At 39.9% G+C, this 25441-nt stretch overlaps 4 protein-coding genes and 1 long non-coding RNA gene across 11 annotated transcripts; 1 reads left to right on the top strand and 4 right to left on the bottom strand.

Annotated features, from left to right (window-relative positions):
• Positions 1-178: 178 nt before the first annotated feature.
• Positions 179-4783, bottom strand: LOC104432509 (PITH domain-containing protein At3g04780). The gene is made up of 8 exons (XM_010044949.3): positions 4613-4783; positions 4413-4499; positions 2672-2795; positions 2527-2575; positions 2381-2438; positions 2189-2235; positions 2026-2103; positions 179-550 (listed from the first exon to the last, which is right to left on the bottom strand). The coding sequence occupies exons 1-8, from the start codon at positions 4649-4651 to the stop codon at positions 502-504; spliced, it is 531 nt and encodes a 176-aa protein (XP_010043251.2). The 5' UTR covers positions 4652-4783; the 3' UTR covers positions 179-501.
• Positions 4784-7649: 2866 nt separating this feature from the next.
• LOC104432508 (probable ribose-5-phosphate isomerase 3, chloroplastic) lies at positions 7650-9623 on the top strand. The gene is made up of 2 exons (XM_010044948.3): positions 7650-8335; positions 8995-9623. The coding sequence occupies exons 1-2, from the start codon at positions 7949-7951 to the stop codon at positions 9247-9249; spliced, it is 642 nt and encodes a 213-aa protein (XP_010043250.2). The 5' UTR covers positions 7650-7948; the 3' UTR covers positions 9250-9623.
• Positions 9624-10188: 565 nt separating this feature from the next.
• LOC104432507 lies at positions 10189-12196 on the bottom strand. The gene is made up of 6 exons (XM_010044946.3): positions 11997-12196; positions 11690-11845; positions 11258-11332; positions 11045-11170; positions 10858-10938; positions 10189-10562 (listed from the first exon to the last, which is right to left on the bottom strand). The coding sequence occupies exons 1-6, from the start codon at positions 12088-12090 to the stop codon at positions 10486-10488; spliced, it is 609 nt and encodes a 202-aa protein (XP_010043248.2). The 5' UTR covers positions 12091-12196; the 3' UTR covers positions 10189-10485.
• A 3672-nt stretch (positions 12197-15868) lies between these two features.
• Positions 15869-16520, bottom strand: LOC120290360. Its single transcript, XR_005548283.1, has 2 exons — positions 16406-16520; positions 15869-16177 (listed from the first exon to the last, which is right to left on the bottom strand). It is a non-coding gene; the product is annotated as an uncharacterized LOC120290360 (long non-coding RNA).
• A 502-nt stretch (positions 16521-17022) lies between these two features.
• Positions 17023-25174, bottom strand: LOC104432501 (putative disease resistance RPP13-like protein 1). 7 transcript variants are annotated; one of them, XM_039306400.1, is made up of 7 exons: positions 20621-25161; positions 20256-20475; positions 19683-19911; positions 18457-18594; positions 17909-18165; positions 17551-17576; positions 17023-17400 (listed from the first exon to the last, which is right to left on the bottom strand). In XM_039306400.1, exon 1 carries the CDS (start codon positions 22721-22723, stop codon positions 20762-20764), a length of 1962 nt encoding a protein of 653 aa, XP_039162334.1. In that variant the 5' UTR covers positions 22724-25161; the 3' UTR covers positions 17023-17400; positions 17551-17576; positions 17909-18165; positions 18457-18594; positions 19683-19911; positions 20256-20475; positions 20621-20761. The 7 variants fall into 7 exon arrangements, with proteins under 7 accessions (XP_039162334.1, XP_039162336.1, XP_039162333.1 ...); XM_039306402.1 differs by having other exon boundaries at positions 17023-17576; positions 20621-25174; XM_039306399.1 differs by having other exon boundaries at positions 17551-18165.
• Positions 25175-25441: the final 267 nt, after the last annotated feature.

The raw sequence follows: 25441 nt of genomic DNA, 5'->3' as shown, positions 1-25441 counted from the left end.
AGAGAGGCCTTCCCTCTTCATTTCAGCAGACAACTTTTTGCAGGCCCTTTTCTAAAGTTTGTCGCACAATTTGTCATCTCTTTTTACCACATCAAGCGCCCAATGTGGAATCAGACATCTGCCTAAGGATGCTCACGGAAACCCAGTTGTGGTACCAAACATGCCACATTCACCCCGGAAGAAAAAAAGGACACGTTTTCATTAATTCACGGAATCAATGCTGCTAAATGTGGCCCGTCTGGAGAAAACATCAGTTCAAGCACATATCTCGCCGATAGATCTTGTTCAGTAAGAGACAGTCGTAATGAAGGTGTCACAACAACGCCAAAAGAAGTTGATCCTTCTCTATGACACAAAGTGATATAAAGTTGTTCGGGACAATTGGTCACTTAGATTCATAGAAGGCGAGCAAAATTTCGAGAGGAATTGGAGGATTTTCGCACTAACGACACTGCTTTCCCTTGATACAAATAGTCTCCAGCGTTTTCGTTTACTCCAACATCAATGGTCCTCAACCTTCTTCAGACCCTTCATGTCTGTTGTTTCCACTCTGCACAAGCAAAGCCAACAGAAGAATTATGAGAATCTGGAGAAATGCAGATCCAGATGAAGGGAGATTGCTTGCAGCAGCACCACCTAGCCTGTGTAGAATGTGTATGGCAACTAGCACTACCATAAGCAAAGACATCAAAAGCAAAGAAACTAGGAAAGGATAATGAAGAGAAATAAAGTGATTGATGCCTGCCCAAACAAAGATTCATAGGATTAAAAAGATGAGGGAAACAGGGAAGCCAAAGGCCAGACAACCAAGAAACAGTTGTCAAAAGGGACTGCTTTTACCTCCCTAAGAGAAGAGAATGCAGGTTCATTTAAATGAGTCAAAAGCAAAGTTAAGCAACCTTCGCTAGCAAATATACACAGGACAAGTTGCTATTTAGGCAAACATGGTAACTAAGGGCCCATTTAATAAACCTAATTAGGCATTGAATGAAAATTCATCGGAGATTAAACATGTTTGGTAACCTTACTTAGTATTGACTTAATAGACTAAACTAAGCCAAAAAAATCCATTAATGCGGTAACCAAGAGAGGGCTTACTTAATTCATTCAATAGCAAAAGTAATCAATGACAACTAAAAACTTGCCAAATTTATAGCTAAATCCTACCAATGATTGTAATTGTTACATCTTTGGTGAGAAATTAACAAACTTTACCTATTATTTTTCAATTATCATCAAACAACTTTTTATTTTTATTTTCAGCAATTAAGATTACCAACACTTAAAATTCAGTACTTAATTTTTATCAAAAGCCTCAAGAGACATCCCAGTTCAATCTTTCTCCAATTCCACCAAGCATAAACATACATTATGCCAGTCCTCAGGCTTTTCATAGATCATTTCTTACATTTTTTTAAGCCATGTGCATATTCAGATACAACCAAATACAATCTAATCCATTCCAAATGCAATGCAAATTCCCTTTCATCCAGCTATTTTTCCCAACTTGTCGTAGATGATTGTTCTACAGGTCAATTTGCTTCAACTGTAGTTAATAATGCTCCATTCTTTCTTTTCCTCATGAACTTCTAGCTATTGTTCCCCCTTTTTAAAGTCGCAATATCTATTAATCTTGCCAATTTGCTAAAAGAGATGGCAATATCTATTACTTTTCACAATATATATCTCTTAATCTTCCCTTGCTCTGCCCTGCCCTATCCCCTACCACTCACTATGCTTATGTTCATGATGTTCCAGCAAAATATCTTAATAATGACTGTTTAAATAAATAAGCTACAAAACTATCATGTTAGTGGGATTGGGTAGTATTTCATCCAACAAGCAACCAGCAAAATTTACAAAAGCAATATGAAGGCCAGAAACTAATGCTAGCCAGTAACCATCTCTCTTTTGTCAAACTTCCTTTTTCCAGTTCGGTGTTTATCTATTTTGTTCCTTTCCTTTTAACTCTGATTGTAGCACCAAATACAGGTGAGTAGTAATCTACAAATAGGGAGAACGTACGTGGTTCCATGCATCGCAATCTTCTGCACTTTTGTGATGTCAGAACCAGACTGATTGTCTTCAATAAAGATTGTCAAGCTGAAACACATTTAAAAAGAGAAATTTGGTGAAAAACTGCAAATCATGAAAGAAAAGTAATATTAGGATATCAACAATTAACTACCTGCGAACATTTTGAAATTTGACATACTTCAAGACAACTGGCTTTCCCTACACAAAAAATGGCAAGTTCTAAGAAAACAAACATTAACAATCATTATTCTTACCCTCAAAGATCGATGCATCTTCCAGTTATCTTAAGTGCAAAACCTCAGGGAAGGATAAGTCAAATGACCAGCAAAAGCAGGAACTCTACCTTAAGATTATCTTCTGATAAAACTACTGTGTCGCTTGGAGGGAAATCATTGACATTACTGCCATATTCATTGTCAGAAAGAGGAACAATAAGATTCTTCCTTCATCAACGTATATTAAATCAACGCAATCATCAGGCTATCTCACCTAAACCCCATGTGTTCTCTGTTAGAAAACAGCTTCACTGTCTTAGGACCTACATAAAAAGTCACTCAGTAAAATTCTAAAAAGTGTGTAATTCTACATGCTCAATATAAGGACTGGGGAAAGATAGCCACTATGATCATTATACCTTCCTCTTCAGGCCCTTTTACAACAAGAGCATATAATTTCACTACTTGGGTGAAAGGTATATACATCAAAAGCTGTTCATCTGCATCACTCTCTAAAAGCAAACCATCATCTTCTCTGTAACCCTATTCCAAGGAAAAATAATGCCCTGTGAAAATCATGCTCATAACTATCTTTTGCACATCAAACGATGGAGATCAACGTATCAGAGAGCTTCTATGATGCCCAGTCAAGAGTTTGAAAGTTCATATGAAAATTCAGTGCCCAAACTTAACTTCAAAGTTCAGTAAAAGACAACAGTCTCCAGACATCAGCAAAGGTATAAACATAAATGGTATTCGAAAGGACAAGAGCTTTGCAATTTTTGAACCTGGCAAATTGTGTTCTTCAATGTAACCTCTAATTTTCCACATATGAAGCACTGTCTCAGTCCTAATCTCTAACTGCCTGATGCGCAATGTAAAATTAGCTATTTTTAAACTTAGAACCTCCTTGTAGATAGATATAACTTGGTGCTATAGGTTTGACACAGACATCAACTAAGACAAGAATGACCAATGATATAACATCGAGAAGATTTGTAAACTCATGCATAAAAGAAACAGTTTTCTATGAAAGAAAACATATTAAATTTCGTCAAGGATGAAAAGTACAGAGAGGCATCTTATACCAATCTGACAAGACCTTGCAACTACATGAAGCAAGCCTAGTGGTTTCAAGAATAAGGAAAACAATGCCTAGTCCCTAAAGTTTATCCAGTTTTGCATTTAAGCCCATAAAGCTAAATTGTTGACATTTTTAGTTCTTAAGCATTTGCTTTAAATTGACTGGTTGCTCCCTCCATCTCATGTAATGAAAATATTTATAATGAAGCTGAAGAAATCTGACAAGACTGAGCTATATAATTATGATCTGGCTCTCTAACTGAGGATTCTTTTGATAAAATGAAAAAAAAAAAAAATGCACCACATCATCCAAAATGAGGTTGAGAGACCAATAGATTACATTCCTAGTGGCTCCACCAAAAACGAGTATGTCCTGGTCCAAACATTGACTAATTTTAAACTTCAAAGACTAAAAATGAAAAGCTTTTTTCCTAAGTGCGATGGCCAAACATTAAGGATCATCAGTTGATTTCTGCTATATTCCCTTTAATTTGCAATCTTCACAAATGGAGAATCGATTGGTTTTCCTCTGCCATGGTGTATCAACCAAACACAGAAGGCAATTGGAAGCCCCAACCAGGAGTGACAGGACAAGGGCATTGACCTAACTGCTCCGATTATCACTTCCACATAATTTTGTCCATTTAAAAAAACAGGAAACATATCGATCCCAGTTTGACAGAGGCAAAGACGGCCACCTAAGGGGGGACCTCAAGGCCATCACCCTCATCCCGTCGGCCGGGCAGTGTAATTTTCTTCAGTAATCACCTCGTATAGTACATGAAATCTAATCACAGAATTCATGGGTTTTGTTTTCCCCACCCCAAGTAAAGATTTTGCAAAGTTCCCAGGTCTCGAAATCGCGCCACCCTAATCAAAGTCAGCCCCGCCCCGCCCCGCCGCAACTACTTCGAGGGCCCGGAAATTCACGCCTCCAGAAACGCCCAACCACAAACTCAATGCGAAACAAAACACCCCGTGAAGCTCGGCAACGACGCTGCTTTCGAATTTCCCATCCCATCGCAAGACAACAACGGAGAAGAGCAAGCGGAAGAGGAAGAGGACCGAAGGAGTCACCTGCTTGAGGGCGTTGGGGAGGGAGTGGGAGGCGCTCTGGTTGAGGCACTCGACGCCGGACCAGTCGATGAAGTCCGACAGGTCAACCTGGGACAAACCCAATCGCCGGCAAAACAAAAAAAACTTCCGACATCAGATCCTCCCCATCTTCAGCCACACCCAGATAGAGAAAGAGAAAGCGTACGGGAGAAGGGGTTCACCTGGTTTCTTTGGATTGCGCTGGCTGATTCTGCAGACATGGCGGGCGGATTCGTCGATCGGAGAGGTCGCGCAGGAATCGGAGCGCAGCGATTTCGGATGCTTCGACGCGAGAGAGAGAGAGAGAGAGAGAGAAATGCTTTGAAGAGAATTCGGGGGAAAAAGGGAGAATCTTTTTGCGTGCGGGGCGACGGCGTCGTTTTGCGTGTTCAGCTCGTCCTCCTCGGGGAATTTCTAGGGTGTCCCCGGTTCCATCGGGCGTCTTTTGTGATCCGGGCTTACGGTATTTTGGTACTTAATTCTGATGATGCGTGGCACGGTTGTATGGTATGCCAGGTGTATTATGGACAAAAATGTTATGGTTTTTATTTGACAAACTAGCTTGGCGAATCATGACGGATACCATCCTTGATTAGTGTTGATACGCTAGTTGAGTTTGTCGTGCTCATACCAGTTGACTCCATGCTCAAAATGTAGGCTCGGACATAAAGAAGGTGAATGTGATGGCTGAGATTGGGCCATGACAATATTCTTGACCTATGAAGATCAATTGGTGGATGACAATCTTATTGATCATTGAGATCATTACTGCACAATTGACTTGTAAGGCTTATCAATGGAATGTCTATGAGTTCATTGATCAGTAGTTTTCAATTGATGAAGTTTAAGTGGAGACATGACACGTACCTGCAATTGAATGATTGGAAGCATGCACACAAGTTAAAGACTTAATCAAGGAGGAATAAATCGAGAGTGGTTACCAATCATCTTTAAAATAATGGGCAAGTCAAAGGTAGTGAGATTCTTGTAGGATGAATCAAAATGCATAAAGAAATGACCCATTTGAAGTATGAGCATCAATCACGAAAGGAACAGATGAACAAGTGATCACATCAAAAAAATCATGAGGAGCACATCAAATTTTGAAGATTAGAAAGTAATTTGTAATATATCTATTTAAATTATACTTCGCCTGAAATTCGACTTTAATTTCGAATTTGATTAGGATTTCTAACTTTAGTGCTTATCTTAGATTATAAAAGCTTTCTAGCCATGTCCGGTAAGATTTTTTTAACCTTCTTTATGCGCTGCAGTCATTTCCACTACGAAGTTCATGTTCAGATACAATCATCATAGAGCAAGCATGACATCTTTGATGCCATTTCTTTAATTATTTTCAATCTATCGTCTGCGCACAATTTACAAAATCCTTCGGGCTTCAGGGACGTTAGAATCCAATCACTTTTGATTTGTAGTCAAAATTTGACACTTCTGCTGGCCCACTGATCATTCTCGATTTGAGTTTCTTGCGATTACAACTTTGTCAAAAATCTATGTCGCAGAGTCTTTAGGGTTCAGAAGCAAACGTCTCCCAATAATTAAGAGTTGACTACCATTCCCGGCCCATTAAAATCCCACAAGAGGCTTATGATAATATAATTGGGATGGAAGACCACCGTCTAAGCCTGCCGCCAAGAATGTGCAAGAAAAAGATGGCCTTTGATCTATTCACTCGATTCGTCTTTAGGAATTCAGGATAAAGCTTTTAAGTAAAGTAGACAAACATTTGAGGCCTCGAATGCTAACATTGGGATTGAAATTGCTAAACAGGTTGAACTCACTGCCCAGATGAATCTACGTTGGGGCCATATGGTAAGAGAATCAAAAGAAGAAAAAAAAAAAAAATCAAATCACTAACAAACGAGACGGTAATAACGAGGATTCATGGAATTGTCGAAAGGATGATTGATCCCATGACTAATAAAATGGCCGAATGAGCAATTCAAGCCTTGGAACCAACCTTCGAAAGATAAGAATGTCCATAACTATTTTAGAACTAATGTCAGGAGACTCATTGATGCCTTCAAAAGTAGAATGAATGAAGAAAAATTGGTCGACATGGGCTTTCAGAGATAAACCCGAATGCTGCCGATGGGAACAATGGCCATTTCAATGAACAAGCTCCTGCTAGGATCGATCCCAACTAATAAACCCCTCATTAAAATGGTCAATCCATGGGATTGTGAACTTAGGTCCATGCATGTCATTTTTTTTCAAAAGGGTTATGATAAACTATTAGTATTTCCATAGGATCTATTTTAGACTTTCAAAAGTATATCATACTATATTGTCACGAAAGGGATGTTGCGCTAAATTCACACCTAAATAAACCAAATAATAGTGACTCCATCACTATTAGAGTTTTTTTTTTTTTTTTTTTTACATTAATTGAAAGAAAAATTAATAAAAAAACCTAAATCATATGTATGGAATACAATCGAGTCTTAAACATTTCAATCAATCAATGCAAGTTAAATTCTAAACTTTTATTGGAAGGTGCAATCCAGCCATAAATTAATTTCAGCAATTGTTTTTCCTCCAATAAGCTCTCATTACCCTATCCACTTTGAGTAGATTTGTTAAAATATTTCTTGAAAATAAATAGACTAAAAGTCCTAAAACTTGTCAAGAAGTGTAACCGGATTCTAAAATTTTCAAAAAGCATAATCAAGTATTAAAATTTGTTACAAAACTACAATCAAATATTGGAACTTTCAAAATATGCAATTAACGAAAGGACTTGATGAAATTAATTTGATAAGTTGTAAAATTTTGTTGCACTTTTTGAAAACTTATAGGATTTGATTGCACTTTGTGATGAGTTTTATGACTTAATCATACTTTTCTAAAATTTTAAGACCTAATTATACTTTTGTGACAGATTTTATGATTTTCAATACACTTATCCTTTAAAAAAACTATAATCAAAGCTTAATGTAGCCAATCTTTGAGTGACTTGTTAATAATTTTTGGTATTGTTCATCGAAAACGCGGCATTGCAAATTTTGAGAAAAAGAAAATTAGGATTTGATCATACAAAATGAACAGTTTAAAATTCCATTACACATCATACATAAAATTTAGGATCCTATTCATATTCAAAGGAAAAAAAAAAAGGCAAAAAGGCATCTCCTTTGACACATCCCAAACAACATAAGAAAAGAACAAAAAGAACGAGGATGAGCAGCGGCAAAAGACCAGCCTCCCATTCCTCACTCTCTCTCTCTCTCTCTTCTCTTTCTCTCTCCTCGCCATGGCCATCGCCGCCGCTGCCACCAGCACCGCCACCTCCGCCGCCGCCGCATTATCCTCCCTTATCCTCCTCCTCCTCCTCCTCCCACTCCCGCCTCCTCCTGCGCGCCCCGAGGGCCCTCACCCCGCGCGCCCCCCGCCGGGCGCGGCCCTTCTCCGTCAAGGCCCTCGCCGCCCCGGCCCTCACCCAGGACGACCTCAAGAAGATCGCCGCCGACAAGGCCGTCGAGTACGTGCGCAGCGGCATGGTGCTCGGCCTCGGCACGGGCTCCACCGCCGCCTTCGTCGTCGCCAAGCTCGGCGAGCTGCTCAAGGCCGGCCAGCTGAAGGACATCGTCGGGGTCCCGACGTCGAAGCGCACGGAGGAGCAGGCGCGTGGGCTGGGGATCCCGCTCTCCATCCTCGACGACCACCCCCGGATCGACCTGGCGATCGACGGCGCCGACGAGGTCGACCCGGACCTGAACCTGGTGAAGGGGCGGGGCGGCGCGCTGCTGCGGGAGAAGATGGTGGAGGCCGCGAGCAAGGAGTTCGTGGTGGTCGCCGACGAGACCAAGCTCGTCGACGGGTTGGGCGGGAGTGGCCTCGCCATGCCGGTCGAGGTCGTGCAGTTCTGTTGGAAGTACAATCTGGTAAATGTCAATCTGTTTCGAATTCAGGGCAAGTACTTCCGAATGTGGCGAAAAAGGCGGATTTTTTTTTTTTTTTAATTATGAAATTGTTGCGTTAGGCGTGAAAAAAACTTGCTTTGTGGTTTTAAGATGAGTGTAGCAGAGTGGACTGTTCGATCATGAAATGGGGTTGTTAGATGGATGAAGGTAACAGGAAATCTTTGTTCCTTGACCGGTTAGATAATCGTTGTGGTTAGCGGAGTTAAAGATGAGTGTCGCAGTATTCGAATTGTGGGTTCGGTTCTTAGATGGATTGGATGTGTTCTATCGGTTAACTGGAGACAATTCACCTTGTTTTGAAGAAAATGTCTCTGGAAGAACTTGAAAATCGGCTTTGCATTTTGTTTTTCGGTTCTTAGATGAAGGTGTGACTGGATGGCTTTGGTTACCCGTAAAATTCAAGACATGAAGCCAGAGCCTTTTAAGTACTCTTGAACATTGTTGAATAGAAACTCTGCCTTACTTGTAGTTTAGAGGACTATGCATTTGCAGTACATGGTAGTCATTTTGTGTCCCAACTGAAATTGACAGAGAATTTACCTAGTAGGAATTCCTCATGATACTATTCAGTTCTTGACATTTTGAGAAGCTGATCATTTTGGGAATTCTGATATCGATAGGTGAGACTTCAAGAATTGTTCAATGAAGAAGGGTGTGATGCAAAGCTACGGTTGAATCAAGATGGGAAGCCTTACGTGACAGATAACTCAAACTACATCGTGGACTTGTATTTCAAGACTCCAATTAAGGACGGTCCCACTGCAGGAAAGGAGATATCTTCGCTGGAGGGAGTGGTGGAGCATGGGTTGTTCCTGAACATGGCAACCGCCGTGATTATTGCAGGAAAAACTGGCGTAGATGTGAAGACGAAGTAACATTTTTGCCCAGCAGTCACCTCAGTGAGAATTGTAATCTTCATTAGATTCAAATAGACCGTATCTTGCATCTCTTTGATGAGTAATCATGTTCAATTTGTTGTAAACAACTCAAATGTCTAGATGGGTCCTCCCATGTTTAAAGTGTAAATCTTCCAATTTGCGGCAGCCCTTGTAATGCTTATTATCAAGCCATTTTGAGTATACTCTGCTCATCAGTTTCAGCTGTTATGATAGACGATTGTGTTCGAGGTTGTAACATGTGAGTACACTCCTGTCGACTGTTGCATATCCTTCATTTATCATTCCATGTTGCTGATAAGACTATGGAAGTGATTCAACTGAAGGGAGATAAAAACCAGAGGTTTCTTGGGCGAAGCGATTTGGCCTTTAATTTGAACCATTATTGCATTCATGCATGATACGTGTCAATACTCTTTTGTTTGAGTTTCTTTTGAGGAAACTGATATTCACAAATACTGGCTATTGGTATAGAAATGGAAAGAGTGCGACTAAAAGATGGACCTGCTAATTGAGGATGTTAAGATTTCTAGTTTCATTTTCAGGATTCAGAAAATATGATGGATTCATCTTTATTAGCCGCCGTTCTCTCTGTTTGCTATTATATGGCCTATCAGGTTTTTACGATCTATTACTTTTATCTGTGACTACTATTCATCAGCATCTGAATCACTCTGCGAAGATCAAATATTTCCATGAAATTATCGAGCGATGATGCGACGCTACTGATTTCGAAAAACAGTGCTGTGTCTAGGGCATCAATAGCTCTGTTTGCTGGGCTGAAAGCTGAAAGAAAAGTGAAGAAACGCGCAATCAAGATGTTTTGCGAAACGCCAGTAATGTTTGATCCTATAATGGTTGCAATCTTCGGACACCTCAGTGAAAGGAGTGAAAACACTCTCTTTTATACATGTAATGTAGTGTAGTGTAGCGTCAATCATAAAATTGACATGTTCCTATAACAATTTTACACAAGAATGTCACTTCAACAAGTGAAAGGAGTGAAAGCACTCTCTTTTATACATGTAATGTAGTGTAGTGTAGTGTCAATCATAAAATTGACATGTTCCTATAACAATTTTACACAAGAATGTCACTTCAACAAATAAAGAACAAAGTGTAACGTAAGCAATTGCAGAAATCGAAACTGAGTATAATTTATACGGCTTTAGTACAACTCCACATGAAGTCTCGGTCTCGCGATGACGCCCTCTTCTAGTTCCATAGAACTAAAGCCATGGATGCTGTAAAGATGGTCATCCACAGCAACTTCCCAGGTAGGAACATGTGCGCTGATGAGAAACAAGAAACTAGGCATTAGGTTTGGTGAAAATTTCGCTAGATTGTAGTTCATAAATGCCTGTTTATTGTTCTTAAAGGAAGTTGATGATTTGGAGGTGTGATTATGTTAATAGCTGCCATTTCAGATTGAACTACATGGTCATCGATAAGTACTGATCATGAAGGATGGACTTCTCTTTTTTGACTTCATTGAAACCTTAGGAAGCAAGTAACTAGTCCTTGGGAGAACTTGTTTTGGCCATAAAAAAAGGTAAGATCGAGAGAGAGAGGTTTTTAGAATCTCACCATAGCTTCCGCTGTCTGATCCTGTAGCAGACGAGTTGGAAACTTTGATTCCGAGCTTTTCACAGTCATTACCAATTGCGCCTTTAGAGAATCCAACACGAGACACGTTAAAAGGAAGGTACACATGAGTGGAAAAATTGGGAATTGGTATGAATTGCAAACTCGAGTCTTTGATTATATATCTTACATTCGCTGAAGCACGGGTAGACGCTGACATTCATGAGATTCGTGTAACCGGCATCGCACTGGCAAGTGTGCTCGTAAGTCGAGGACTTTGTGCATGTTCCTCCTCCACAATATATCCAGTAGCAAGCTAAAAAGAAAACCCAGAAACCGCTTAGAATTTTTCCCACAATATGACTTATGTATAGAAAGGATGAGCGAAGTGAAGATGATTTACGATCGAAGACGGATGTGTTCTCTGGAACGGAAGGGACCGGCGGAGGCGCAGGCATGCAGGAGTACTGAACAGAACCTGCACAAAGAGAAGACTTGCAACTTAAGCATCTGTCCACATAGGCAACACAATTCATATGAACCCTCAGCATATAAGATGTATGTTTATGTGAGGTACTGCAGAGAGTCCGCAGATCAAACTCTCGAGCTTCATGTTCAAGGATTAGTTTTTCATTTATCTTCTTATAGTCTCATGATCCATGTATTTCGCCATTTAGCTTGAGCGAAAATTGGAAAATCATACTTTTTGTTCCCATTTTACTGCAGAGAACTAGTTAAATGATTTCTTGCTTCAAGGCAAGGTGTTTGCTTTATCTGCTGTTCAATTCCTGCAACCTTGTGAACACAGAGAGTGATTAGAGAAGAGTGTGCTCACAGTTTGGGATGACACAGGGAAGGAACTTGTAGTCATCTTCATTGTCAAGGCGAGTCCGCTTCCAACCTGCGTTGCACTGGCATTCGAAGCCAAATGTAGCGCTAGTGTTCACGACGCACGACCCCTTTCCACATTCCACTTCGTTGCATAGCTCCTCTGCAAAATTGATTGAAACCGAGCAAGAAGATCAGTCCATTATCGGTTGTTGTTATTCGTGAATGCGATGCAGATGTGAAAATCGGAAGCTGTTTTTGCAGGCCCCGTATGTGGCGACAGTAGCTAAGAAAGAAGAGCGGGCAATATATACCAATGAAAGGAGTCAAACTGTCAGCAGCAGTAGCAGCCATAGGGAGGAGCACAACAAGAAGAGCTAAAACAGCCATGGTTGTGGAAGAAGCCATCTCTTCAGGAGCAGAGAAAATATGAGGGAGAGGGAGAGAGGGGAAGGGCTAGGAGGTAAGTAACGTATTTGGGCGTTGTATAAGGTTGTGGAGATTGAAATACTAAAACCTTTTCACCAGATATATATACAAAAGGAGATTGGTGACCATTGACATTGTTGTCAAGGAGGATTTGATCAGTACAGAAGCTTCTTCAGACATTAGAATCGATCAACGTTCGAAACAGGTTGTTGAGGTTGTAATTTTTTTTGGGAAACTCTTCTAGAATTACAAGTTTTTCCTCAACTTTGAATTCTTGGTTGGAGGTATTATTATTATTTTTCCTTTGAATAGTTCAACAAAATACAAACATCAGTTTTTAATCGGTTCTCATGTCATGTTTGACTTCATTTTGTTTCGTTTTATAATAACACCAGACATAAGGACCTTTTGGCTTGATTGATCCTGCGAATTTTTGCGAACCACTCCAATAATATGAATCACGTAATTGGATAGGGCACCTTCTATAGAGTAATGAGTATAAACTCTGAGATCGCTCTAAGCGAGAATTGCGGTGATATGAAGCTGAGCTCTGCCTGCATCCGAATCGAATACCGGTCCACTTTGCCAACTCGGATTGACTCCCATTTTCTTTCAACCAAATCCATCCTGAATATTTAGGGGTTTTTATGAACAAGTCTGCTTGATTAAGAGCCATACAATGGTTATCTGGGTACATAGGTATTGGAAAAGTCAACAAAGGATAGCAGTTGCTTTATGTCTGAAGTCATGTGGAAGTTTCCCAATCTTCAACGCCTTGATGCTTAAGATCACGGGAAAGACCGCCTTCTTTTCTAGAAGCCTATTAGACTAAAAGGACAGCTCCAAGGGGAAGGAAAAGGAGACAAAGTTGATTAAGCCGCCAGATTAGCTTAATGGATTAAATTATTAATACACAGGAGAATGATATGTCTATGTAATTTGAATTTTTCGTACCATGAGATGCAAATAATTCCAATCAATTTTTTTAATCAGCCTGTTACCTAACTCATAAGAATAGTAGAGTATTTCATTAATTAATATTTTACCTAGAGAAGGTAGCTTCTTTGTTGTCAAGAAAAAAAAAATATCATTCATGTTAGCAAATAACTTTATCGTTTTTAGAGTGGTGAGAGGTATGGTAAAGTATAATAGGGCAAATTACAAAATTTTCATGTTTTATGTTCCCTTTAATTACACTTTCCATCCTCTTGTTTGAAAATTTGTACTTTGCATTCTTTATTTTAAAAGTATTCTAGAATTTAAGTCTTGAGATATTTTAAAAAGTCTATACTTTGTAAGCTCTAACTAAAATCATGTGAACCGTTGATGTTTATCGTTCAAATTTCTTGTTAGGAGAAGTTTCCCAGAAATCTGGCTGTTCAAGACACATGGCAGCTTCCGAAGGACTTCCTAATTAGCTACGTGCATTGCACACTTCAAATCGTTGACTTAATGGCCATTTCTTCCTTGGTGATAAGTCCTTTTGGGCCAAAGACGAAAGAAGCAAGAAATTGTGACAAATCTGTGAATAGTCTAGCGTTTCATTGATGAGGCCACGAGCATCGTAGTTGAGATACACACGCATTACATTTTTCTGATGCTGAATCATCCTCAATGAAAGGGTTTCTGTTGAGTAGGTAGGTATAAGGATCCCAACATCTCTAAATCTTTTGAGAAGGACAGCAGGCATCAACAAGATGAAGCTATAAATCAGCCATCTCTGGCAAGTTGATTAGCATAAGGAAACCCATAAAAATAGAGAGGAATGATATAGGATAATGCTAGGAGACCTACCACTGGTTTACCAATTTGGTGAAGTGATGTGATAAATATTTATTGACGGTGAATATGACCCTTTATTAATTTTGTTTGAAGATCAATCAAGTATTTCATATCATATCAATATTATAGCATATGCACATCGGACAAACTCGAGATTAATATGTATATATGCATACACACATTTGTTTTTGTCGAGTTTTTCTATTATTATCATGTATTCTTTGGGTCAAGGATTGCCAAGTACATAAAAATTTATATTTTTTAGAGTTACATAAAAATGAGGAAAAGCAGGCTTGAAGGTGGAGTGGGCAAAGGCAAGAGCAGCATTAGAAGGCTATTTTCCCTGTTTATGATCAACGAATTGGTCAACTATTCCATCTTAATGTTTTAGGTTAGAATCGAGTTTGCAAAGCTTTCACATAGGTCGGTCTTCTAGGTTTTTATTGTGTACTTACCGGGGGAATAAGATCCTTTATCCCTATTTGTGCCCTGTAATTTGATAATTAGTATCTCACTCATCTTAATCACTAATTCATGTGAATATGGATTAATTGGGAAATTCGTGATTGAATGTACATTTAGAGTTATCGAGACGCCAATGGAGACATCGAGCGTGATAGATAATCTTCAACCTTATGCGACCATCAAGTGAACTATATACTAAATTTTCTCATGCTTTCTATTCTTGCTTTCATTCTCGCTATAATACCTAATCATACAAAGCTCTTGCAATAAAAGAACAAAAAAAAAAAAAACCAAACAAACCCAAATAAATCACTTTCAAAGACAATGTGCTGCATTTCTTATTAGGATTTATTAAAGTAATAGCGCGAGCATAAGACCTTATTATCCGGATGTAGCAAATACAATGAGCGCAAGTAAGCACACGTCTTCCAATTCCACGCTGTGAGAATAGCAATTCACCACGTTAAAATCATATTAAAATATAGCCAAGTTTCTCAAGTTATCTCCTTTTTCAAAATTGTAATTTATTGTTTTCAACATAGTTTAAAGGACACGAGTTTGAACTTTGAAGTGGGCAAATGACCTTGTCAAAGACGTAGTGCTGCTTCTTGGAACAGGTCTTCACCGGCAAACTTTGCTTTTCATTAAACGAAAAGTAAGCACAAGCACGAACACCCTCATGATCCCATGAGGACGAAATGACGAATAACCACGAGAGAAAGCAGAATTTCGGAGGTCGAATTTCATGCAGACATAACTAAATGAAATTACCATGAACCAATAAAAAAAAGAGAGTAGAATGTGGTAAAATCTCTCTTTGAATCTTGTAGTTAAATAAGCACTTTCTTTCTTACTCCTATAGCAACTTCCTTTCATCGATTGGGGTTCTTCCTCAAGAACTATTTTAAGAAATGCGAAGGCCAGTTATATAGAAATTGGACCTCATAAAGAATTAGACCCCAAACAAGACGGTTGAAGTTGATACCTGTATCACAAGCATAGAGACGACAGAGGAAAACATGCAACTCTACACACCAAAGAGCAACAATAAGCACCACGTCAGAAAAACCTTTACTCCAGCCAGATAGTTTTTACAAAGTTAGGTTCCAAGCAGCACACAACCTATGATGCCCATCGGTGCCAATCTTATTTTGAGACCAAGGCAACTCTAAAAACCATGCTTAACAGAACTTGATGATTTTGATTTCATTAAACATCCAAGGAGCCACCTGTAAATGCAACAAATTATTCATGGACTTCAAGATATAATAGATGCAGCAGTTTGCATATAAACTGCTATAGATACTTCTGAAAATTTTTCCCTGAGAAGCTTGTTTCGTCTAAACCAAGTTCACCATCGTAAAATCTAGGAGTTGGATGAATCAAACAAAGCTGCAGCACCTTTCTCCATACTTGATTGGAGAAACTACACTCAGTAAATAGATGAAAAAAATATTCAATGCTTAGATGACAGAACAAGAGAGAGATCTAGTACTCCCAACAGACCAACTGTTAATCCTTTCAACAGTGGGAAGTTTATCATGTATTACTAACCGAAAAATAAAGCCAAATCTTGGGACATTAGGGGAGAACCACCCAAGTTTGTGCCAGTCAACATCAGCATCCTTGTTTCTGACAATATCCCATGCAACAAAAGTTAAGGCAACCATTTGAAGAAGCCGTGCAAAAAAAAACTTTGCTTGCAGCTGAGGAACTAGCAAAAGCACACCCCAAACTGCAGCTTGTATGGGAACCAACTCTTCAGACCTAGCAGCAGGCATTTCCAATGAGAATTAAGTATTGCGGCTGATCCTTTGGCCTGCAGAGAAGAGAAGAGGAGAAGAGATGAGTCATAAATTATTCTCCTCGAGAATGATTCCGGCATGGTGCCACAATTCATACTAAAGAGAAATATTATCTCCATTATCCACTATTTGTATAATGCAGGGTTTGAAAACGTTCCCAACTTTTAACAAATTCTTCCAAGCATAAGCAGCATCTGGTTTACAGTCAAGATGATAGCTATAGAGCCAGGCAAAACACTTACCACAACTCAACGAAATGCTCCACAGACAATTTGAAATACAAGAAGATTTCATAAATCCAGTCTTCAAATGCCCAGTCCTCCAAACTGCTTAGGAGGTCAGTATCCCATCTAGCTTCCGTCTAACTTTTGCTCCTTCCAAAGGAAGCTCTACACTTTCATTCAACCATTTCAAAAATTTTATTTGGGAAACAAAAAGAGTGGACACTAATAGATTATGAAAACAGAATTAATAAGCTGAAGTTTGCTGGCATATGAGCGGCTTTTAACTGTCCAAGCTTTAAATCTTCTCGTAATTCAATCATTTTATGAGAGGCCTACAATCCTCGTCTAAAAGTCTTCCAGACAATCCAAAATTACTAGAAGAACCAACTAAACAAGAACTTAGGGTTGGCTGATTGGTCAAGCTGTATGATTTGATTGCTGCATGTTAGACAAGTTCCTTTTTCAAAACACCGTAAGCTGTTAAGAAACGTGCTAAACAATGTATATATAACGCATTCAACCAAAAAAATGTATATATAATGTATAACTCAACACTGCCCTTGCGTAGAACCGATCTCTTAGACATGCACGACGGAATGTGGACATAATCATGTCAATGAGATAGCGGGGGCTGATAACAAAAAACATAAAAGATGATAAATTTTAAACCATTGATGTGCTTTGATACAATGCTAGAAATGAACAAGTAGAATGCAGACAATTTGCTAATCCTTCAGAAGAGATTCTTTCTAGATTCTGATTATACCCCATGATCATTAGCCATGTCTTTCAAACAGCCTGTCAAAAGAAATAGCAGAAACAAATCTACCCACCCTCTAAACTTTGCCAACCTGCGACTGCAAGGCTATGCATCTCTGATTCCATGAAGCAGAATATGAATAGTTATCAGAATGAACAATAGGCAAAGATTTCGTCAAGTGCTATCCAGGACGAGAAATGCCTTCACTTGTGTCTGTACTCAAACCAACTAAACCACTCCTTAATCTTGGATGCTGCATAAAATGCCAGAATGGAAGGGTTGAGACGGAATAAATCTGTCCCCCATAGATTTCGATGTGCATCACAGTATGCTCAGAAATGAGAAGATTGCATGTGTGGGAATAAGTAGTTTGTATCGGTAAATGCAGACACAAAGTTAATACCGAGTTGCTTCCACTTCTGGTGAATGCTGCAAAAGTAGTTTCCGCATATCAGAATCAGAGATATAAGGGAAACTACTCAGGTACATTGTACAACTTAGTAAATGTGTTCAAATGGAGCTTTCAGACTAAAACAGGAAAGAACATTTAAAGCACCTAACTGTCGTTAACATGACATGAACTTGCTCTATCCATGCGAAGTTCTGAGCTACACTTTTTCAAGGAGATGCAACTTTCAAACGTTTTTAAACTCGTCTTTGCTATTAACTTACCATATAAATTATGTCCAGACTTTAGATTCATCTAACATCAGGGCCAAACAGACACTTACTGAATGGGGAAAGGAAACATATATACATACCTATCTCCATGAGTAATTTGAGAACCAACTAATCATGGAAAAGTTTCCACAAAAGTCAAGATCTTAAGAACAGAGCCCGCAATGGCATTTCCCTTTGTCTCTACAATGAGGAGCAATCTCACATCCAGGGTCCCCTTCAGCATCTTCTCCTCCTAGACATAATACCAGTGAGGCAATGGTGAAGGAAGGGTCTATAGACCTTTCTTCAGGTTGCTGGGTCGTACCAACAAACTTCACCAATGGAATTCCAATGTAATCTGAAAGGCAAGCAAGATTTAGAGAATCTTTGAGAATGAGACAGAGCACAGTGATGACAAAATAAGTGGATGAGTGCAGAAAACTGATAGAATGCAGAAATAAGCTGAGAATCCAAATTTAAATGCAACAGGCCATTAGTAACATCCCAGATTTTCATTTCATTTTGGCTAAATTGAAGAGATTATGCAAAGCGTTTCAATGGATAGGGGAACCGATGCCAAATTTGAGAAGAGAAGTGACTACAAGGAGAAGAGTAGAGTAGGCGGAGTAGTAAATGGCAAGATTGATACCTTATTTTAATGACATCTTCATGAGATGGAGACAGCAGAAAGATGAAGCATAGGTGATTAAGGTGCAGACAACAAAGGAGAAGGAGACGATGATGGAAGGGGCATTTTTCACAGCCCCTAGTTTTGCCCAATTGCTATCTACAAAAATTAAAAACACCCTTTTTAAAGTAACATAATGTTTCCAATGAGTTATAAATTACAGCAGATACTTTGGCCAGCGGAGGAAGAGAAGATTCACAAATTATTCTCCTTGAGAAATGATTCTGGCAAGATCTCAGTATGGTGTCACAAATCAAATTAAGAGAAATATTATCTCCATTACCGACTATATATCTAATGTGGGGTTTCAAAATATTCTCGACTCTTAATGGCTTCTTCAAAGCATAAGTGACATCTGGTTTGCAGTCAAGATAATAGCTACAGAGCCAGGAAAAACATAGAGACCACACCTCAACAAAATACTCCATAGACACTTTAAAATATAAGCAAGATTTCACAAATCCAGTCTTTGAATGCCAAGGCCTTGAAACTTCTTAGGAGGACAGACAGTGTCCCATCTGACTTTTGCTCCCTCTTTAGTATAAGGATCTCCCTTCCGAAGAAAAGCTCTACACTTTCGCCAACCATTTTAAAATCTTTCTTGGGCAACAAAAAGAGTTGACACTAATACTTAATCGCACTATGAATAACAGATTTAATAAGTTGAAGTTTCCTGGTCTTGTTGCAATTCGATGATTTTTTTAGAAGCTTATAATCCCTGTCTGAAAGTCTTCCACAATTACTAGAAGTAAAAACCAAACAAGAACATAGGTTTGGCTGATTGGTCATGTTGTTTGATTCGATCGCTGCATGTTAGACAAATACATTTTTTAAAAGCTTAATCTATTAGAAAACTTGCCAAGCAATGTATATAAAAAGTATAACTTAAAATTCCCCTTGCGTAGAACCGATCCCTTGCACACAACAGAATGTGGACGTAATCACGTCAATGGGATAACCAGGGAAATGATAACAAACAACATATCACACGAGAAATTTTGAATCATTGATATGTGTTTTGATAAAATGCTAGAAATGAACAAGTAGAATGCAGACAAGTTGTTGGATATGCGGACAATATGCTAAATCGTTCAGAAGAAATTATTTTTACCCCATGATCATTACCCACCTTTTAAGCAGCTTTTAAACAGCCAGTCAAAAGAAGTAGCAGAAACAAATCTACTCACCTTTAAACTTTGCCAACCAGCCACTACTGAGTCCAGGGCTAATCTTGGATGTTGAGTAAAATGCTGGAATGGAAGGGTTGAGGTGCAATAAATCCGTTTCCCGTATAGATTTCAATGTGCGTCACGGTATGCTCAGAAATGAGAAGATTGCATGTGTGGGAATAAGTACTTTGTATCGGTAGATGCGGACGGAGAGTTAATATCGAGTTCCTCCCACTTCTGGTGAATGCTGTAAAAGTAATTTTCGCATATCAGAGTCAGAGATATAAGGGAAATTAGTCAGGCACATTCCACAAACTCAATAAATGTGTTCAAATTGAGTCTCCAGCCTAAATCAGGAAAGAGGATTTAAAGCACCTAAACTGCCATTAAGATGACATAAATTTTCTCTATCCATCAGAAGTTCTAAACCGCTCTTTTTCGATGTGATGCAACTTCAAACATTTTCAAACTTGTCCTTGCTATCAATTTATCATATAAATTATGTCCAGACTATAGATTCGTCAAGCGGATTGAAACATCAGGGGGAAAACAGACACTTAATGAACAGGGAAAGAGAACAGATATACATACCTCTATCCTCCGTGAGTAATTCGAGAACCAACTCTAATCACGGGAAAGAGATCCCACAAAAAAGTCAAGATGTTAAGAACAACGGAGCCTGAAGTGGTATCTCCCCTCTTCGTCTCTACAATGAGAAGCAATCTCACGTCAAGGGTCCCCCCCTTCAGCAGCATCTTCTCCTCCTAGTCTTAGTACCGGGGAACTTCACCGATGGGAATTCCTATGTAATCTGAAAGGCGAGCAAGATTGAAAGAATCTTGGAGAATGAGGCGGAGCACACCGAGAACGAAAGAATCGGAGGAAAAGTGATGCCAAATCTGAGAGAGAGAAGTGAGTACGAGTATTGAAGACTAGTAATCGGAAAGATCGATTACCTGTTTCAATTGGAATATATTCATGAGATGGAGATGGAGATGGAGGTGAGGACGACGACGGAGTGGAGAGCCGAAGCAGCGGTGGCGATGGAGGTGCACACAACAACAGGGGAAGGACACAGATGATGAAAGAGCCAGGCCTCAGACTCCTCGAATATCTGGGATTTCGCGGATGAGGGGCCAATAGCAGCCGGTCCCTTTCCTGCATCGCTCCTCCAGAATCCCACATCTTCTGATCCGGAGTAGTTCTAGGGAGGGAGGGAGGCCATCCTGGGGCAACTCCCTCAGCTTCGGGCAATTCTGGATGTCCAAGGTCCGGAGAGAGGGAGGGAGAGTGCTGGACAGTCTTTCCACTTTTCCCATATCATGGATATAGAGACGGAGCAGAGAGGAAGGGAGCGGAAGCACAAGATCCTCCTCTTCTCCTACTCCTCCCACGCTGCCGTCGATCACCAGCTGTTGAAGGGAGGTGAGAGGGGTGAGCCACTCCCTCACCGGCTGCTTCATATTCTCGCATTTTAATATCACAAGAGACTCTAGCTGGGGCGGCAATCCTCCATCGGGGAAGTGCGTCAAACTCTCCCACCCCGAAATTGATAGAAATCGAAGACTCGTGAGTCGATGCAACTGATTAGGTAACGATTTTATCTTTGGACAACCGTGAAGAATAAATCTCGAGATGCTGGGAGGAAGAGGGGGGAAGCACTCCAGCTCCAGTGCAGGACAATTCCGCAAATGCAAGGAAGTGAGCCGAGATAGCTTGTGTAGACCCTGGGGTAAGCTTCTCAAATTCTTCAATTCCAAAATTTTAATCTCTTGAATAGACTGAAGACGGTCTAGATTTATATCCGCAAGCGACTCCACTCCCCTGCAGTAACTAATGTCAAGTCTCTTGAGGGTCGTGGGTAAAAATATACCCTCGCTGAATGGAGAGGATGGCAAAGAATTGCATTCGTAGATTCTTAAGTCTTGTAGACAAGATATAATGTCACTGTGGGTATTGCTACTGCTGCTGCTAGGTTCATCTAGATGAGCACTTAATCCTCTGGGTAAAGATTGCAACATCTTGCAGAACTCGATGTTTAATGATGTCAGAGATGTTGGTATACATATTTCTGGGAAGGACACGAGTTTTGGACAATTAAAGATACTCAAGTCTCTAAGAGAGGAGAGGGTGTGCATCTTGCTTGGAAGCTTCTCTAAATTGACACAATCACTCAATTCGATAGTCTCGAGGTTGCCAGGTAGCTCTATATCTCCTTCTTCAGCCACAAAATATATGAATTCTGAACAACTACATACGACTAATCTCTTCAGACAATTGAGATTCCGAATTACATCTCCATCTTGCCACAGATATATTAACTTTGCACACTTTTCGATCGTCAACTTCTCTAGCTTGATCAAGGAGCTTGTAAACCCATGATTTAAGCAAGTGAGTTCAGCAACATCATTTATGTCTAGAGCAGTAAGAGATGCCAGGTTTACCAAACTATGCAGCACCCTCTCATTACAACCTTTGAATTTTAATTCATTGAGAGATGGAAGGCTATTGAAAGATGGCGAGGCTTCCAAACGTGGACATGAGTTAATTTTGAGATTTACAAGGGAGCTTAGTTGACTAGGCAATCTTCCGATCAGCATAGGGCAATCCTGAATGACGAGATGCTCAAGACGAGGGAATACAACTCCAACTTCTTCAGCGTCAATGCAATGAGACCAGTCCTCCCACAATGGCATGCCCTTGAATTCCAAAGTCAACAAGGATGGAAAAGGACTTTTACTTCCATAAAATTCATACCCTACCATGCATATTGCATTTAAACCTTTGATGTACAATTCTTTCAACGAAGATAGCTGCCCAAGCGATGGTAATTCTTTGACCCTTTGACACCCATATAAATGTAAATGCATTATGTTAACATGTGTAGGACTACCTAACCAAGATGGGAATTTTAGGCCGCCATAGTAGGATATTTTAAGATGTGCAAGGTTTTGGTGAGGGCAAAGAAAGTCAAGGACCTTTGTTTCAAGCTCTTCATTCCGGAAATTTTCAAAATTTGTGCACCATTGCATGTTCAATTGACATATTCCCTCCTTCATGAGTAAATTGGCATCTTTGGCTTCTCTGCTTCTTGAACTTTATGCAAATCAGAGATGCACAATTCCTCTTGCAGGTTCTTTAGGTTTCTTAACTCATTCAACCTTGACCCATTTTCCGTTCCAACTATAAACTTGGACAAGATCTCAAGACCCAACAAATTACCTATATTTAGTGGCATTGCTCTTAGAATTGGAGTATTGGTAATGTTAAGAAATCTTAGATTGATTAGTTTTCCCATACCTTCAGGTAATTTGATAAGCTTGCGACAGCCTTGCAATATTAAAGCTTCTAGATTGTGCAATGCAACAATCGACTTTGGAAGGGTTTCAATATGAGTATGTGATAGATTAAGGTGCCTTAGGTGCCTTAGTTTTCCAATGCATTCTGGTACCTCCCTAATGTTATAGCGACTCAATGAAAGCACCCTTAAGTATTTCAATACCGACAACAAGTCATGTAGCACTTTCTGGGTCACAAAGGAAGACCGATGTTGCTTCTCTAATGATATGAAGCTCCTAAGTCCCTGCATTCGATGATATATCTCGAATCTTTCTGGCATAAAATAATTGCTTGGAAGGAATGAGGCGTGACGAGCTAAAGATGCATTATTGTGATCATCCACAAACTCAAATTCCCCCGAGCTACAATGGGATGCACCTGCAACTAGCTTTGCCAGGTCATTCACAAGATCATGCATTAAGAATTCTAATCCATTGCTACTTGACTTTTGAAATAACGACCTGTCTACTAGCTCATTGAAATAATTCAAACCTGTATTCCATTGACTCTTTGCTTCTTTTTTGTCCACCAAGCCCTCTGCAATCCACCAATGAATTAACTTGTCCCGTTGGATTTCATAGTCCTTGGGAAATATAGCACAGTAAGCGAAACATCTCCTTAGATTGGAAGGGAGATGGAGGTAGCTAAGTTTCAAAGCTGGAAGGATGTCATTTCTTTCTTTCGGTAGATCCCAAATCTTTGTTCAATATAGCTTGCCATTCGGGGGACCAACTTTAGTGCGTAGCAGCCCAGCCAATGTCTTCACTGCTAATGGCAACCCTTTGCATTTTTCCACTATTTTGAGACCTAATGCTTCAAGATAAGGATGATGATCAAAATTTTTTACTCCAAGAGCATGAAATGCAAACAGAGTCACGCAAGCTTCTAGTGACAACTCTTTGAGAGTAAATGGTCGAGCACCGGCTATTTCGGCAACGTGGGAATTACGGGTCGTGACAATGATTTTGCTTCCCTTTGCTCCCGATTGAAAAGGCTTCAAGAGGATAGTCCAGTTTCCATAATTCTCGTTCCAAACATCGTCCAAAACGACAAGAAACTTTCTCCCCGAAAGGTTTTGTTTGAGCTTATCCTGAAGCCAATCCAGGTCCTTATCTTCAGAAGACAAAGTGCAGTCGATTTTTTGTAGGATACTCTTTGTAATAGCAAGCATGACGAAATCATCAGAAACACAAGTCCATGCTTTTACATCGAAGTAGCTGGTCACTCTGGCATCATTGAAGACTTGCTGAGCCAAAGCTGTCTTCCCAAGACCCGCCATCCCTACGATGGGAATCACTCTTATGTTTGTAGTTGTTCTATCATCTTCTTCTTCGGTTAGTAATTTGAGAATCTCCATTTTTTTATCTTCCCTACCAACAAAACAACCCTCGATCAAATGTGTTGTTGGAATTGGCTTATCCTGTAAATGATTTGTTGATCGCTTCTCGTTATTCTCTCTTAGGCTCAGACTGTCTTTTTGAGTTACGATCTCCAGTAATTTGGCATCCATCTCTTCCATCTTAGATCTCATTTTGTGGTTGAGCATGAATTCTCTCGGACTTAATCTGAAGCAACAATTGGAAAGAAGGGAATGCGCCTTGCTAGTGTTGGATTCTGCCTTGGACTTGCTTTCAGCGGATTCTGTGACGAACTCATCAAGCAAATCTTCGATGTCATAGGCCAAGTTTCTAAGATCTTCTAGCCACGACTTCACCCCGAGATGGCCGGTGAGTTGCCTATCCTCTGCATCATCCAACACCTCCTTGAGACTCTCCAGCATCTTCTCCCATTTCTTCAACCGCATATCAATCCCCTCACGCCGTGCAAAGTTGAGGAGCTCCGGAGAGGCCAACCTATCGAACAACACCTGAAGAAAGGCGCCGAGAAAGAGCTCTGTGATGGGCATGGCTGATTTGTGAGCGGTAGAGGACTAAACAAGAGTGCCCAGAAGGGTTGAATGAAAGTGTGCAGAGCGGAGAGGGAACAAAAGTTACTCCGGCCAGGACAACAACATCTAATAATGGAGCGAATCAAAAGACTTTTTAAGCACTAAAGGGCTCTTTCTTTCTCGGAAGAAGCTGCCGTTGCATTTCATCACGTCCCTTTTGATTTAATTTCATTTTTGTTGCCTCAATTTCTCTGAAGCAAGTTGGTCGGAAATGGGACCAAAGTCTTGAAATTATTAAAGCCACCAAAGGTTCAGAAGTGAAAGAAGTGGGCCCGTATCCAACCCAACCCCGAAACTTCTGCTTTATCAGTGTTCATCAGTTTTCTCTCACCACCCCCATCACACTATTCCCAAATGCACCCATCCACCATCATCATGCATCACCTAAATCATATGGCATCATATTTTCTAGAGCAGCCTCGTGAACCCCATCCCGTTATCAAATAATGGGGCGGTTGCTACATATACTTAATCTATGTAAATGTATCAT

This window comes from Eucalyptus grandis, chromosome 2 (genome assembly GCF_016545825.1).
Source record: "Eucalyptus grandis isolate ANBG69807.140 chromosome 2, ASM1654582v1, whole genome shotgun sequence".
Taxonomy (NCBI): domain Eukaryota; kingdom Viridiplantae; phylum Streptophyta; class Magnoliopsida; order Myrtales; family Myrtaceae; genus Eucalyptus; species Eucalyptus grandis.
This window is presented reverse-complemented; position numbering and strand designations above follow the sequence as displayed.